Raw genomic sequence first — 15642 nt, 5'->3', positions numbered from 1 at the left:
TTATAGTCGAATACAGTTGATTGAATTCAATATTTTCGTATCGAGATCTCATGTTTTATTCTTTCAAATAGGTGCGAGAAATTCACGACCGCAGTAAACCTTATTGTTTTGAGCTGTATGCTGGGGGCGGTGCAGATATTATAAAAGCATGTAAAACTGATTCGGAAGGAAAGGTAACAATAAAATGTCAATGTGTGTGTGAGAGCGTTCATTTTACTAATTTTTTTATAAATCGTTTCAATCGCAGGTTGTTGAAGGAAAACATTCCGTGTACCGTATGTCTGCTGCAACTGAAGAAGACAAACAAGAGTGGATAAAGTGTTTAAATGCATCCATTTCACATAATCCATTTTACGACATCTTAGTACAGCGCAAGAAAAAAGCACTAACAGTTAGCTAATAATAGTGCGAACAATAAATTCTCAATCAGCATCAAAAACAAAACATATCGATTGGATTGAATGCATGCAACAAAGTCCAAAATACATACACACAGGAGAAACGTAAAAAAACACATCTCATATCAGAAACAGATATCGAAAGATTTGTTCTTATTCGTACAATTTAACTGCACTATTTTTTCGAAATCAATTCGACTATGCAAATTGTACAGATAAATCATCAAGATAAATCCATTCGTTCACACAGCATAACATTTATTTTAACTGATTTTAATGAAACAAAAGCGTGACATCTTTTATCTATCACACAAGCAGATAGTAGAAAGAGATGAATTTTAAATCATAGATTTTAATCAGAAAAAACAAATGTGTAAATATTCACTTTAAGAGAATACGTTAAGTAGAATGTATTGTATATAAATATAAAGAGAAAAAGAAAAGATTATAAATTGAACGATGGAATTTTATATATATTTAGTTTGAGTCGATGCATTTTAATCGCGATAATAACCATGTCATATTGTAAATATCGCATATACATCAAAATATCCAATTCGAAAAGCCCGCAAACAAGCTAAACCTTCTTCTTTAAAATGTGATACACAAATTCAAAAAAAAAAAGAAATATCAAAGAGTTTAAGTTTTCCAATATTGTTTAAACAAACACTTCCAATTTTAAATTTTAAATAAAACACAATAAGTGTTGACTACTTGGGTTTTAATGAATGCATTGTGTTATCCTGCTTTGCTGAAATAACTATCATAAGAAACAGATACATGTCATAAAATATGTTGAAACAAAAACATTTTGTTGATTTTTGTTCCTAATTTGCCGTATTTTGCTATGAAAATAAAAATCGAACAGGATTTTGTTCTATAAAAATATTTATGCGTTGGCAAACAATATAGTGACATACGAGTATAATTCATATTTAATTGATTTAGTTGATAAAAAAAAAGAAAAAAAGTTTTATAGAGAATTTTAATATGCTATGAATAAAACTACATTTTTGCAAAATATAAATTAAAATACGTGAATTATGTTATATTTTTTCCACATTTCTAACTACCTAAAAAAACTCTACTTGGCCAGCAATTGCATAATTTCTTCATATGACTTTCCTTTGGTTTCTGGTAGAACTATCAAATAAAATATGCCACCAAGAATGCAGCATGTTGCAAACATAAACATACAGTTATATGTTCCAATCGTATCCGTCAACGTTGGATAAAATGAGACAAGAATAAACGCCAAGAACCACATGATCTCCAAGGCCAACAGTATGACCATGTTTTTGATCTTAAAAAAACCATTGATTAATTTTGAAATTGTCTTTCAATTTTAAAAATATATATTCTGATTTAGTCGTTAAGAACAAAATTTACCTTCTTTGGCATAATTTCACTCAAGATGACGTATGTTAATGGCAGCTGTAAATAAACAGGTAAAATGTATAAATTTAATGGAACCGAAAAAAAAAATCAATATCAAAACTTTACCATGCCCATGGAAGCTGTAAATAAATAAGTGAAATGTGTTAGTGTTGTGGTAAATTGAATCGATCCTTTTAAAAACTATACCGATAAGAATGATCGTTGAGAATGACGCAATTGGAATCCATCTATATTCAGATAAATTATCTTTATACAAATCGTACAGGCCCATAGAGATTAAGCCAAAAGCGGTTCCAAACGCTGAAATTGTCATCAATAATTTACGGCCTGCCCGATCTACAAGCGCCATCGCTGTAAATAAATATGTAAAATTTATGAGTTTTATTTAACCGAACGAACTTATAAAAACTATACCGAGAAAATTTGCCGTCAATTGTACAATGCAAACAATGACTGATGCTTTTTCTGGACTCAAAGTCGATCCCGCTTTTTTGAAAATGTCGTTGGCATAATTCAACATGGAAAACGCACCGCAAAACTGATTTAATGCTCCTATAACCATAGCAATTTTAATTGCTTTTTTCGCCGCCGGTGTACCTATGACGCAAAGTTGAATTAGATTAGTTTTGTTCAAACAAAATTATTCGATTCAAACGCATACAAAAATCAGAAAAGGATATGCTTGTGCTTTCTTGTTCGATTTTTTCATAAGTCTTTTCCTGTTCATTGATTTGTTTCATTTCGTAGGATGGTGGATTTTTTAGGCCTCTGTAAAAGTTTGTCGATTTTTCAGCCAACTAAAATCAGTGATGTGAATAAAGGGTAAGTCAAATTTTATTCAATTGCAAATTTTCTCGGCTCAAATTGGAACATACAGTCTTTTGGTTACGCTTCAATAGGTATTCTGGTGTTTCAGGGAAGAAGTAAAATAATACCAAAAACAACGTCGGCAACATCATATTGATTTTGATTTGTTCAATGTAATTAAAATAGATTGGAACAACGAAACCAAACAAACAACCGGCATTACAAGATAAAATCAGCATTGAAGCCAAGGTGCCTCTCACTCTTCAAGTAAACCGAAAGATAAACATTTCATTCGTTGAAAAAAGTGTATTAAAATTATCTTACTTATCCTCGGCGATTTCGGAAACAAAAATCGGAATCACAACAAGAGATGCGCCGCCAGCGTAGCCACATATGAATCGCGCCACATACTAAAATTTTAAAAAGCACAATCTACGTAAATTATAAAAAAGCAAATAACCGACTGTACTTACCAAATGATATGCATTTGCCGCAAACAATATTATCAGCCATGACAACTGAAAAATGACATTGAATAGAATGAATTTTGTCATACATTTAAAATGAAAAACGTTTATTACAATTTGAGGAATGGCGATGGAAACCAAGAGAAGTTTTCGGCTAAATCGGTCAATAGATAAGGAATAAATCAAAGTCGCAAATATCGCTCCAAAACAGGGAATGCTGGTAACTAAAGAGATTTCTGATATATCTAATTTTCCCGATGGTAATGGAGTTTTTTCATCTGATTCCAATGTCGCTGAATTTGCTGAAGCCCATGTACACACACTACCGTACGCAAAAGCGAGTAAATTACCTTTCATAAAAAAAAAATTGGAAAAAAAAATAGTTTTACTTTTCACATTTTAAATTAATTTAAAAAAACACAAATTCGATTTCTCTTTAACAAAAAATTTAAAAAAAAAGAAAAGAGTACATGTAATGGTTGCTAGAAATTGCTTCAAAACTCCCGACATTGTTTTGAAATTATTATGATCTGTTTAAAGCGACACAACCGATTTTCTATAGACTGAACTGCAGATTAAGAAATGTGTCTTCATGTTCACATTCATTAGGAGCCACTTCAAAGACTTTCAAGATAAAAACCCTTTGGTTTAATCTCTTGAAGTGATTTACAATCTTAATGTCAGTATTCAAATTCCATTTGAGTGTGTCTTAATCTAGGTCTATAGTATAGATCCAATACAATTTCCTCGATGTGTTTTTTGGCAATATTTATTACCGATCTACTAAATAAATGCGGATTTGAAATAACAACTGATAACAAGATCAAAATTATTACAAAAATTACAAAATCATCTAACAATGTATATATTTTTCATTGTTTTGTCTGTGACACCATGAGATTATAACGAAGAACGATTCAAGTGGAGCCAGTCATTTGAGTTGACGACCAAAATCAGATGAGACTTCCTTTATTTACGACATCATATGATAAGAATTTTGATAAATTTGAAGTTGCACTTCTTTATTTATACGTTATCATATATTGAACTACCGTTGTTAGTAGTCATCAGACAATTTGCAAAACATGCAGATGGAATTTCAATTTTTGGCTTGCCATTGACGTAAGCAAGAGTAAAGTCAGGTGACTTTCTAATTGTGGCAATAAAATGGATATAGAAAATGTCCCTGGAAAATTACTTCATCAAAATATAAAAAGAGATTAATTTAGATTAGAAAATCGATAATGTCGCGTAGTATTGATTAATGATAATCTCTGAGAACGGTCATTTGATATTTGTTCGAAGGGGGTACTCAAAAACTTCATTCAATTTACTTTTAGAGGGGACATTTATATTGAATAATTTCGTAGACTGTTACATCATACAATTAACTCAATATAATTCCATATGATAATTTCATTGATGTGATTTTAAGAGTTACTAATCGGGATATTGATTTCATTTCAGGCTCTGATATGTGTTATTATCACTTTACAAGTCGTGTAGACCGCATCGAACCAGTAATCGTAAGTAATTTTCTGTTTTTCATTTAATTTGAATGTGCAGATTTTTCCAAGTGTTAAGTGAACGATGTTTCTAGATTCATTTTGAAGAACAGAAGCGGAATGTGTATAAATGCGGCCAAGCAAATGACCAATAAAAATGATAAAAACGGAAATAAAATGCAAAGGAAAGAATGTGAAAAAATATACCCGCTCTATTGAAAATGCTGTCGTATGTGCAAGGATCATAAGTTAGTAACTTTTTGATTATTTACTATAAAATAATCATTTGAAAAAAAACTGAATGTGTTCAGGGTAATATTCTGGAATGCAATGACAACGAAAGGTTATTTAGCAAGCGTTGGAAATAATTTCTGGTTGTCAGGAACAAAATGGAATGAGTTTAAAAAGGAATTTATCTTTTGAATAAAAAAATAAAAATATAAATCTCTGCAGCAATTTTAAGAGATAAGCAAAACCTTGGAACAAAGAATGAACAAACGTCATCGTACATAGTGCATGAGCACTGTTCATAAGTCACCCTTTTCACATTCATTCGTTATCTGGCGTCTAAAAATTCGACGGAGATCATTTTTATTTCTAATTGCATGTTGACAAATTATTTCATTGAAATAAAATTGAAATAAAAACGAATACAAAAGATCAACTACGCACTTTGAATTGAAAAACTGTGATTTGACAATGCTTAATTGGATAAAAAAAATCGCCTTTTCTCTAACAATTTGTCATAATTAATCATTCGCAAGTGACATGATTTCCAATAAAGGCACGTTTGAATTGAATCCTAGGCGAAAAGCGATAATGATTTATATTCAATTTAATGTCTGACTGATAAGCGCACGATCACTGAGTTCTGGCAACAAATCGCAATTTACATATTGGCCAATACGGGAGCTTTGTGTTTGCTTGAAAAAACGTCGTGAAATTTTTTATATAAATTTGCTGTCTTCAACTATTGTAGAGACAGTACACAACGGTTCAAACTGTGGTGATAGATTGTTTCCAAATTGATCCGGAGCAGCCCGTGTGTGGTCTTGTCAAAACTTTTGAACAGCACTTCTCCTAGACGCAACAAACAGTTATCACAAGCTTTTTCCTTGTAAATTATGTGATTTAGTCAGTTCACGAGATCAACACCGATTGGATTGCATTTACAAAATAACAATTATCTGGCAAAGTATTGACTTTCAACGATCTCATCGGAATTTGTTAAATGAGCGAGCGACAGTATTATACATTCACTACCGTCGATACGGGTCAACCTATTTATTGTGAACCAGAAACACAAAGAAATTGTGAGTGTAGGAAGTCGAGAAAGTTCAAAGAATTACTGGAAAAGCATCTTCTTACAATCACAACATTAACGGGAGTCATTTTGGGGACTGTTTTGGGTTTGTCAAATCACTTTAAAATCAAAAATCACTTTAAAATACTAAATATTTGTATGAAACAATCATCAATGTTCAAAAGTGCCACAAAATAATAATTTTTTAAAGGATTTTGTTTGTGGAATTTAAGAAAACAAAGAAAAAAACCAACAATTTGCATTTGTTAATTCGAAAAACTGTATTATTTTCACAGGAACCAGTTTGCGTTCAGTGCCATTTTCAGAAGATGCAATTCTCATAATTTCGTACCCTGGGGAATTGTTTTTGCGGATTTTGAAGTTTTTAACATTGCCATTGCTTCTATCATGTTTAATTACTGTATCAGCCAGTATAAATCCCAAAGTTAGCGGAAGAATGACATTGAAAACGGTCACATATTTTGCAACAACGTCTCTAATTTCTGCTTCAATAGCTATTTTAATAGCGCTTCTATTTCAACCGGGTGAAATAATGCAATCGACACAAGAGGTCAACGCTCCCAGAATGAAGTTTATTGACAGTATTTTGGATCTGGGCAGGTTTGTATTATTATTAGAAATTCTTCTGGTTTTTTTCTTTTATCTAAAAAAAGTTCCTCCTTTTCGTACAGGAATTTCTTTCCAGACAATTTGTTTCAATCGTTTTTCCAACAAGTGCATACAGGTAGAGATAAAATACGAAAATCTCTCTCTCTCTCTCTTTGAATCAATTTATTTAAAATATAATCTTTCGCTTTCTCTTTACAGTGTATACAACGACAAACTCCACAAATGGAATCACTGTTGCACGTGATTTGGCATATAGAGCAGGCCCATCAACATTGGGCTTAGTTACATTTTGTATTTTATTCGGTTCGGTTTTGAATACCATCGGAAACAAAGGCAAAGTGATTAAAGATTTTTTCGAAGGTGTTTTTGAAATTCTGATGAAACTAACAACCTATATAATGTGGCTCAATGGTGTTGGAATGTGTAGTATAATCACCGGGAAATTGCTCAGCATTGGCAATTTGCAAGAGATTCTTTCACAATTGGCTGTATTTGTATGTTGTGTTCTGGTTGGTTTGGCATTTCATCAGCTCGTTATGTTACCAACCATATACTTCATACCCAAGGAACAATTGTTAGCGCAAATCACCCATTACCAGGCCCAAGTTTACGGTCGAATTTGGGGTAGCATTCATGTGTAGTTTCAGTCAATTTTACCGTCGCAATGGAAAGAAAAAAAGAAAAGAAAGCACAATTCAATTAGACTGATATGAAGAAATTGACTTGATTCATAATCATCATTATGCTATTGTATATGCAATAGACTCCACTTACCGAGTACAATTTATACCAAGAGGTACTCGTACTTTGGCAAGGCCACAATTTAATCAAGCCTAGCGAACTAACAAATAATTGTTATAAACTAATTTCTAAATTTAGTATTGTTTGAATGTTGTTGAATGAGGGCTGCTACTACTGCGGCTGCAGATGTCCATTGTTGACATTCTGATTCTGACCTCGATACAACGGCAATGGCTGATTGTTGTCAACACGGCGTGGTCTCCGTACATTTGGATGAATTGTCCGCTTGAACACCACGCATTCACCTACCGAATGATACATAACAAAAACACATTACATGTATAACAATTGCTTCAAAATTTGTATCATTTTCAATTGATTGCATACCTTTGTAGAGGATCAGCTTCGCTGCTGCGATATCACGGTGCCATACAGTTGTGAGCGTTGGTTGTGCTCCGGCAGCTCCCTCGATTTCAACGTTTGCAACATTTGGTAGCCATGTTTTGAAGAAGCGTTGCTTCTTTGACACCAAACGACCTGCATTCGGTCCATCTCGAAGAGTTGCAGCAATGACATCGCCTATATCACGCATCTCGCGCCACATTCGTTCAATTGTTCGTCGCATTTGTAGTAATCGTTTGCTCACATTGGTTACGATGGTTCGTGGTAGTCCAACAATTGGATTCGGTACACAACCAACACATACCTTATACCGATGGCTTCGAGTTGCTACTGGAAATCGTTTGAAGCACAATGGACAATGTTGTGATGTCATGTACTCATCGACCATTCGAATGATGCAATTGCCACGTTTCATAATGGCCGCAAGCAGCTTCCGTGTGCCTGGACATCGCACATGTTTCTTGATCTTAATCGGCGAATTAGCTGGTGTTGATCCGCTGGCTCCCATGTAGAAAATTGATGGTTGATTGTGAACCATTTTGCATGCCGTTTTGTCGATTGCACGAACCGATTCGATATGCTTGTCCAGTCCCAAGCGTGCATACTGTTTGGTTGAGTATGTTTCAATGCCATCATTCATTACACGTAATCGATGTTCAATGTACGAACGCCATGATGGTCCTTTTGGCGATGGCATTTCACCAATCATAGCTGCAATTCGATTACGATCGGCTTGCTCTTCGAAAGTAAACAATCTTGTGATTCGTTCGGCTTTTGCATTACGTCGGCCTTGTTTCGCATCCCAGTGATATCGCTTGCTGGATATACGCAAATTCACCTAACAAAATGAAAACAACAAAAACAACATTGTATTCACAATCACAATCGCTTTCATTCATTATTAAATGACAAATTTACCTCTTCTTTGGTATGCAAATCTCGTCGTACGGAAGCGTTCCACGTTCGCATACCCGGATCACATCCAACAGCATATTTCAACTCATTGCTGTCATACATTGCCTTGATTTCGTCATCTGTTGTCTCGACTGGTGGTACTTTCGGTTTTTTGTACATCAACGATACAGATACGCCATCGGAACAAATTTGAGAATCGAATTCCTTTTTGTTGTGCACAAGTTTGAGAATTTTCTCCACATCGAAGAATAAATTCCAACTTAGGATTTTATTTGTGCGGAATTCGTTGCTCGTGATGTTTTTGAAATTTGTTGTTCCGTCTTTACGTGTCCGTTTACCGCACTTTCGAGGCACCAATTTCGCATTCGATAGGATAACGTACAATGCGTCGGTGTCAATTCGAATGTGTCGACGCTGAAAAGTGCACATCGGCACAACGACAAAGTTTTTTATTTGCGGTTTATCGCGACGATCTTCGTATGCAAAGTGAAAGTTCCGAATATCGCGCTGAATTTCCGACCACATGCGAATCGACTTGAACCAATCCTCTTTCACAAAGTCACGGATATTGCAATCGTCCGGTGCTCCCAACCAACGCAATTCATCCAATAGTTCACCCAATCGCATCTCACGTTCAACGTCGCCAATTGCGGTGTTTCGACGACGATAAGTATAATTGATGGCATTTTTTATATCTTCCTCGTCGTAGTATGGCAATTCGAATTCGATCATACCGTACAAATTGTTGAAATAATTGTACTTGATGGCGTAGTCGTTGAGTTCGAATGCTCTCATTTTAAAAAACTTCCGCAATCGAGACTCGCAATGCGTTGTCAGGTTCGTTTTGACATTGTCGTAGTACTGCTCCCATATATATTTAAAACCGTTCCCGAACCCACCGTTTGTGGGCCAGTCAATGTGTGCAGCGTCGACAATGTTGCGGAAACCAGGTAACATAAGCGATATGTTACTAATGTTATCGACAAGAACGGCCTTAAAACAGTTGTGTATGATCGTTGATGGTTCATCGGTTTCAAAAAAATCATAGTTGAAATCGTCGAGTGCTTCATTGACCTATTCAAGAAACACAGAACACATAGAGAGAGAGAGAGACAAACAATCAAATCGATTCATATAAATACAATGGATCGCATAGTGCCGAAAAAATGATGAAATAATGACGAAAAATAAAATTTGGTCAAAGAAATGTGTGTACTTACCTTCATCAAAAATAGTAACGATGCAAGGCATGCGATCTTCGTAGCCTTCACCGATAAGTACGAAATGATTGCGACAATTACATCCCGATATCGTTCACGGATAATTGATGGCAGTCCTTGCTTTATACACCTTTGGTCGGCGTTTGGATCAGCCTTCTTGTGACGACCCATTTTGCAGTCTATTTCAAAATTTAAAAAAAAAAACGGAAAAAAGAAAGAAAAAATGCGTTAAATAATTATATAAACAATTGAAGGCTACACACAACGTCAAATCGCAATTTCAAAGCACAAAACACACAATAGAGAGTACAACAATAACAATGATTGAATGGCCAAACAGTTTAAATCTACTTGCCTTGTGAGGATTTTTCGCTAAACTGAATTCGATTCGCAATATTCGACAGTCAAAAATCCAATGGCATCAAATTTGAAGTTAATACACAGTCAAATTCACACAACAAAGACATATAAAATGAAGAATGCACTTCCACACAAATAAAATGAACTTCCTATCAATTCGATACAAAATACACTGTAATGCCGCTTTGATTTCTTACTGTGTGACTTTGGAAATGTTCTGTTATTTTAAAAACAAAACAGGAACAAGCACAAAATTCACCGTAAATAAATCTATTCTTTGCAAATTCACAATATCTACGTTGAAATTAGAAGAAAGAATTCTGTTTGTTTGAACTAAAAATCCACTATGCATTCTCAAAACAAAGCACATTTTAAAATGTAAACAAAATTATGATGTTTGCATCTTTTTTCAAAGTGACGATGGTTGAACGGCAACTGTCAAATTCAATTCGAATGTCTTTCAGATTTCGAAATTCGAAATTCATATACGTTCATTTAAAAAAATAAATGCTGATTGCCGTTTAAAAAAAATTCTTTTGCAGAAAATTAAATCAAATCACTCAAATCTAATTCGTTTGCAGAGAATGGATTTTCTTGTGGTAAATAAATCATTAAATTTGAAATACAAAAACTTAACGTACAATACACATATTGGGTGGCGATCATATTATACGGTCAGAGTATGTTTTTGTATGGTAGTAAACAAGTGGAACGAATCATTCCATTGGAAGTTGTAAATATACTGGAAACTACACACAAAATCTACGTTCCATTTGACACGGAAATGACCACTAAACCGGGCCAAAGCGTTACATTTTTTAACGTTAAAATGTCCTAAAAACGTTACATATTTGTCCGTTGGGTATACATACGAAAGAATCCATTTTCGTTCTATTCTAATTTGGCCGAGCCGTGGATCACAGCCTTTGGAGTAAGCTCATCGTAAGCACACACTGAACTCGAATAGTTTCTTTTGATTCTGAATTTTTTTCATTTTTTCCCACGATTTTTAGAGCCATCGCATTGCCAGTTGCAACACAATGTATGATAAACAAAGTAAAAAGCGATGAACGAATTTCAAAGTTTGTTCTATCACTCGGTGTTACACTCAACAACAACGGAACTGCCTTCTTTCTTGCCGTTTCAACGATTTTCATTGCGCGTATGACTGGAGTCACAATGGACTTTTCATCGATTGCAATGATACTGATTGTAGTCACCGCTTGTTCAATGTCAATGCCATCAATTCCAGGTGGAGCATTGCTAGTATTACTGGTTGTTCTCACTGCAGTCGATGTCGATCCACAAAATGTTTCGCTTTTATTTGCCATTGATTGGATTTTGTAAGTTTATTTTTCTTATAGCACCTTAGCATTTTAAAGGAAAATCTATCATTTCAAATAAATAGGGATCGGCTGAGAACGACGAGTAATGTAATTGGAAATTGTTTTGCTGCCGTTATTATTGAGAAAATGTTTAAAAAAGAATTGGATGCGATCGATGCAGAGACGCAAGCAGAAGACAAACTGAATCTAATAGTCTAAATTTTGGTCGATCCAACGATTTATTATTCTATTTAATACATTCGAATAATATTTACTGCCGTCTGTTCGAGAGCACTCAAGGACATCTGTTGTCATTTTTCCGAACTAGTCTTCAATTTAGAATGCTCACGGTTCACGACCGTGAAAAATGTCAGCTGTTTGGCACAACGTGCAAGCGACAACTGTCAAACTTTTAGTACTATGAGTAATTTGTGTACGATATTTTTATCTAATGTTTGTATGATTAAATGTAAACATGTTATAAATTAGCTCAGCAGTTTTTTTTTCTTTGGATTTTGATGGAATATTTATCGTTATTAAAGTGACTTCGTGAGAACAATAATAAAAATCTATGCGGGTGTGATAATTGGTACGTAAACTCCAAAACAAATGTCTATTTATAAAATGTGTATGTCATTTACTAGAACTTTTCTAGTTGCATAGGTAAATAAATGAATGTCGATTGCTAATTTTGGTTGAAAACAAAAATGTATGGAACTTTTGAAAAAATGTCCATATGAGCGTATCTACGTAAAATCATTTCGAACTATAATTAACGATAAATTTAATTATAGTTAATTGCGAATAGTGTATATTATTTATTTTATCGGCTTACATCGCTCAATAGCACAGTTCAATGATCCGATTGCATTGAAAATTGACATGAGTTTCAAATGATTCATTGTCAAAAAAACTGGTTGCTTCTGACGTAAGTTTTTTTTCTGTATTTCATTGGTTCATAAGTTCAATAAGTGGACTGTAATTCATTAGGGGTTTAAAGAGTGTTGTATTTTTTTTTCTAATTATTTCAAAATGTCCTTGAAACTACTGTAAGAGATTGATAGATAATGAGAGTGAGTCTTGTAAAATGAAATTTTACGTACCGAATGGGTAGCATTGGTTCGGTTTTACAATTCATTTTTTATCATACAATTTGTTTCCCATGGTTGGCTTTATCACTTAACAACACATTTACAACATGTGCAATGGCACAAAAAACCCTGAAGTAACTGTAAGTGACTTCCATTTACGGATAAAAATCGTAATAAGCTCGCCGGGTTCACTTCAACTCATCCCAATGACGTTGAAAATAAACGAGACAACAAACACACTTGTGTAAGCAATCCGGTATTTTTTTATTGAGCGTCCTTTTCATTCTTTCATTATTGTTCGTTCGCGCTTATCAAATGAAAATTACACATCATCCATCCCACACACGAGCATATTTTTAAGGTTCGGATATCTTCTTCTATAGTACGGTCTTGTATCCTTGAAATTCTGTTAACTATGCAGCTAAATTTGAAAAAAAAAAAAATACTGAATATATTTTACACATACTCTCTCCCATCATACAAAAAACGTATGTAATATATTTTTAGTCATTTGAGACGATATTTTTTTTTGGTGTATGCGTACATCCGCTCTCATAATGTTTTGTACGTTTTTTTTTAAATTTCTTCCAAGTGGTGATATTTTGTTTCCAATGGATAACATTTCACATATATGCATGTGCATAAAAATATGAGATTCAATCCCAAGCCAACAAAAACAAAGAAAAAATACTTGTGCGTGTTTTTCATCGTCGTCGTTTTTTTTACGTTTCGTTTGCCAAACACACTCTCTGTTTAAGACAAGGTACAATGACGTGAAAATTTTCGCTTGGCTTCACCTGTTTCCAAAAATGAAGATACTAAGCACACAGCGTTTTTCTTTCATAATGTGCGTCACCGAGCCCAATAAATAAAATCACTGAAAGATCGACTCCTTTTTATGCCGTCTTTAATCTGATGAACGCAAACGTAAAGTATATAATCTTTGTTGTGTCAACGGAAATTCATTTCGATCATTTTTCATGGTTGTCTCGATGCATGTATGTGTGTTTTTGTTTATTTTCACATTGTTGACAACAGGATACTGAATGAAAGAAAATACTCTTTATTAAGGCTCTCTGGTTGGTTGTGCACGTTTAGACAACCGTCAATCATTATTTTGAAATGATGTATTTTTTGTTGTTGACATGCACCAACGCACAAAATCTCTGCACACAAATCGCTATGATTACTTGATTTCGACAAATTTTTCCATTGTAAACCCGGTTGTGGCCAACCTCACAGATAAAATCCTAACCAAATTCAAATCCTCATCTCGTCGATTTCAATATTTTAAAACACACAAATGCCAACATCGTTGAATATCAATATATATATATTCAATATACTATCACTTGAAAGTTTTATTCCTTGAATTTCAATTTTACTAGTGTCTAGAAAAAAAAAAAGATTTTAAATAAAATCAATATTCAATACTCAAAATGTATATATTTTGTCGGAAATATGATTATAATGAGAACGATTTTGAAATCGATTGTTTGCAAGCGATTGTTCCATAATATAAATGTTTTTTTTTGGAAAGAAAGTTGATAAGTTCTATCAATCGAAAATGAAAAATGCAAATAAGTAGACAAATGAATGGTTAGTGGCTGATATGAAATAACCATAGTATTATTTGTTTGATTATTTTCTTCATCGTCTTCACTGTCCATTTCAAATTGAATGGTAATACTCTGTTCATCGGAAAATGGATTATACGTATAATAATTTATAAGTTTGTATATTGATGCATATGCGCTGAACCAAGACTATATCGTTTGTGTCGATTATAATGTGTCGAGCAATATCAATCATAATAACAATAATCATCATCAAACGATCGAAAACGAGCAACGTACGTGTTTTGTGTTGTAAAGAGCTCAAATGTTATTGCCATCGAGTTCAAAGCTGATAAAGAAACACATACTTATACTTCATGTATGATCGGGTACGAACTACCAACTGGCAACTGCATACCAAATGTATAGAAAAAAATAAAGATGATTACATTTATTGTTGTGATCTTATCGTGATTTTATTGTGAAATCAACGCAATTCACTGAAATCAATTTAATTAAAGAAGTGTTCATTTTACGGCCAATATGTAAAATATTCTCTACATGCATTATTTCGGTTATAATGAAACTCAGCAGAGTTTTATGAGCAGACGTCCCATGCGACTCGAACTCAAAACTCAAAGTCTCAATCAATAATAAACTTGTTGAAAACACAAAAGAAACTATGCACATTTACCGATAATCGTCTAGTTTAAGCTGTTCGGTAAAATTGGCACTAATAAAAGCAGTCTTTTACCTGATGGGCACAAAGAATAACAAAAAAAAACTCTTTTATTCTTGCTTAGTTCGATTTTGAACGTTCAAAACAAACGTAAGCCGACCAAACAAACATATGTGCATCTATGTCTCGCTCATTAATGACGTAGACATGGTTTTTTTATTTATAAATATATGGCCACGACTTTTTACTCGCTCGTTTGCATTCAAATAGCATATATACAACTCTGTCTCTATTCATATAGATTATAGAAAAGATTATAGTACAGAAAATGGCAAATATCACTTCAATGGGGATGTTTGTGCGAGCGGCAAATGCATTTTGTAATAGTACATTTTTTCCGATATTTTGTTTCTTTGTTGAAAAATCTCGTTTACTTGTTTACGTTATTTAGTGGTATCATCAGAAACGAACATCTAGAAAATGGTTTATTTTTTAATGGCTTGATGCCAAAACGTTAAATCGGTATACCTAGCCATAACGCATATATACAAAGTGCATACAATTGCATTCGAACGCATCGTAAATGTTTTGGTTATTCGACGAAAAAGTGGTCGAAAACCGTTTGCAGCATATGTGTGTTTTGATTTACAGCTGCTATAAGACAGACTTGAATGCTGAGTCACCATTATGGCCCTCACACAAACCAATTGCAATTGTATTTGTAAGCGAATGCACGAATTCGATGTCAGCATAATTTGTTGTTTTTTTTTCTCATTCTCTTTTCTATCTACTGTTCCTCTTCGTCGTCTTCTTCGCAATACGTTTTGTTACTGGTTGTGTTTGCT

The 15642-nt window shown here is 33.8% G+C and overlaps 5 protein-coding genes across 9 annotated transcripts in view; 3 read left to right on the top strand and 2 right to left on the bottom strand.

The window, feature by feature from the left end:
* Positions 1–1373, top strand: part of LOC116340600 (cytohesin-1-like) — a 44808-nt gene extending 43435 nt beyond the window's left edge. For both annotated transcript variants that reach the window (XM_031767181.1, XM_031767180.1), the window contains exons 8-9: positions 72–173; positions 248–1373. In XM_031767181.1, coding sequence (XP_031623041.1) covers positions 72–173; positions 248–400 — 255 coding nt within the window. In that variant the 3' untranslated portion in view covers positions 401–1373. The remainder of the gene's footprint in view (positions 1–71; positions 174–247) is intronic.
* A 43-nt stretch (positions 1374–1416) lies between these two features.
* Positions 1417–3670, bottom strand: LOC116340601 (facilitated trehalose transporter Tret1-like). Its single transcript, XM_031767182.1, has 11 exons — positions 3541–3670; positions 3185–3420; positions 3077–3121; positions 2928–3013; positions 2672–2864; positions 2458–2593; positions 2211–2393; positions 1983–2147; positions 1902–1915; positions 1788–1832; positions 1417–1701 (listed from the first exon to the last, which is right to left on the bottom strand). Exons 1-11 carry the CDS (start codon positions 3578–3580, stop codon positions 1483–1485), a joined length of 1362 nt encoding a protein of 453 aa, XP_031623042.1. The 5' UTR covers positions 3581–3670; the 3' UTR covers positions 1417–1482.
* A 2665-nt stretch (positions 3671–6335) lies between these two features.
* On the top strand, positions 6336–7149 carry LOC116340534 (excitatory amino acid transporter 3-like). Its single transcript, XM_031767087.1, has 3 exons — positions 6336–6499; positions 6571–6623; positions 6707–7149. Exons 1-3 carry the CDS (start codon positions 6336–6338, stop codon positions 7147–7149), a joined length of 660 nt encoding a protein of 219 aa, XP_031622947.1.
* Positions 6638–10341, bottom strand: LOC116340476. 2 transcript variants are annotated; one of them, XR_004201094.1, is made up of 6 exons: positions 10142–10341; positions 9787–9965; positions 8570–9640; positions 7637–8489; positions 7283–7554; positions 6638–7061 (listed from the first exon to the last, which is right to left on the bottom strand). XR_004201094.1 is itself a non-coding variant. In XM_031766991.1 (5 exons), the coding sequence occupies exons 2-5, from the start codon at positions 9955–9957 to the stop codon at positions 7421–7423; spliced, it is 2229 nt and encodes a 742-aa protein (XP_031622851.1). In that variant the 5' UTR covers positions 9958–9965; positions 10142–10341; the 3' UTR covers positions 7261–7420. The 2 variants fall into 2 exon arrangements, 1 of the variants encoding a protein (XP_031622851.1); XM_031766991.1 differs by lacking the exon at positions 6638–7061 and having other exon boundaries at positions 7261–7554.
* The window catches only part of LOC116340477 (inositol-pentakisphosphate 2-kinase), a 56735-nt gene continuing 48240 nt past the window's right edge, over positions 7148–15642 (top strand). For 2 of the 3 annotated variants that reach the window (XM_031766992.1, XM_031766993.1), the window contains exons 1-3: positions 7148–11088; positions 11160–11489; positions 11555–12060. The gene's annotated coding sequence lies outside the window, so the exon portion shown is untranslated. The remainder of the gene's footprint in view (positions 11089–11159; positions 11490–11554; positions 12061–15642) is intronic. The other variant, XM_031766994.1, reaches the window with a different exon arrangement.

Source organism: Contarinia nasturtii, unplaced genomic scaffold (assembly GCF_009176525.2).
Source record: "Contarinia nasturtii isolate CC-2019 unplaced genomic scaffold, AAFC_CNas_1.1 Cnas_scaffold_695, whole genome shotgun sequence".
Classification (NCBI taxonomy): Eukaryota; Metazoa; Arthropoda; class Insecta; order Diptera; family Cecidomyiidae; genus Contarinia; species Contarinia nasturtii.
The sequence above is the reverse complement of the archived record's forward strand: the minus strand, read 5'-3'. Positions and strand labels throughout refer to the sequence as shown.

Coding starts and splice junctions, on each gene's coding strand:
- LOC116340601 (XM_031767182.1), bottom strand. CDS start 3,580: ATGTCGGGAGTTTTGAAGCAATTTCTAGCAACCATTACAT. Junction 3,014..3,076: donor CGGCAAATGCATATCATTTG/GTAAGTACAGTC, acceptor TTAAAATTTTAG/TATGTGGCGCGATTCATATG. Junction 2,865..2,927: donor TCCGAAATCGCCGAGGATAA/GTAAGATAATTT, acceptor GTTTACTTGAAG/AGTGAGAGGCACCTTGGCTT.
- LOC116340534 (XM_031767087.1), top strand. CDS start 6,336: ATGACATTGAAAACGGTCACATATTTTGCAACAACGTCTCTAATTTCT. Junction 6,500..6,570: donor AGTATTTTGGATCTGGGCAG/GTTTGTATTATT, acceptor CTTTTCGTACAG/GAATTTCTTTCCAGACAATT. Junction 6,624..6,706: donor TTTCCAACAAGTGCATACAG/GTAGAGATAAAA, acceptor TTCTCTTTACAG/TGTATACAACGACAAACTCC.
- LOC116340476 (XM_031766991.1), bottom strand. CDS start 9,957: ATGGGTCGTCACAAGAAGGCTGATCCAAACGCCGACCAAAGGTGTATA. Junction 9,641..9,786: donor CGTTACTATTTTTGATGAAG/GTAAGTACACAC, acceptor TTTCTTGAATAG/GTCAATGAAGCACTCGACGA. Junction 8,490..8,569: donor ATTTGCATACCAAAGAAGAG/GTAAATTTGTCA, acceptor TCATTTTGTTAG/GTGAATTTGCGTATATCCAG.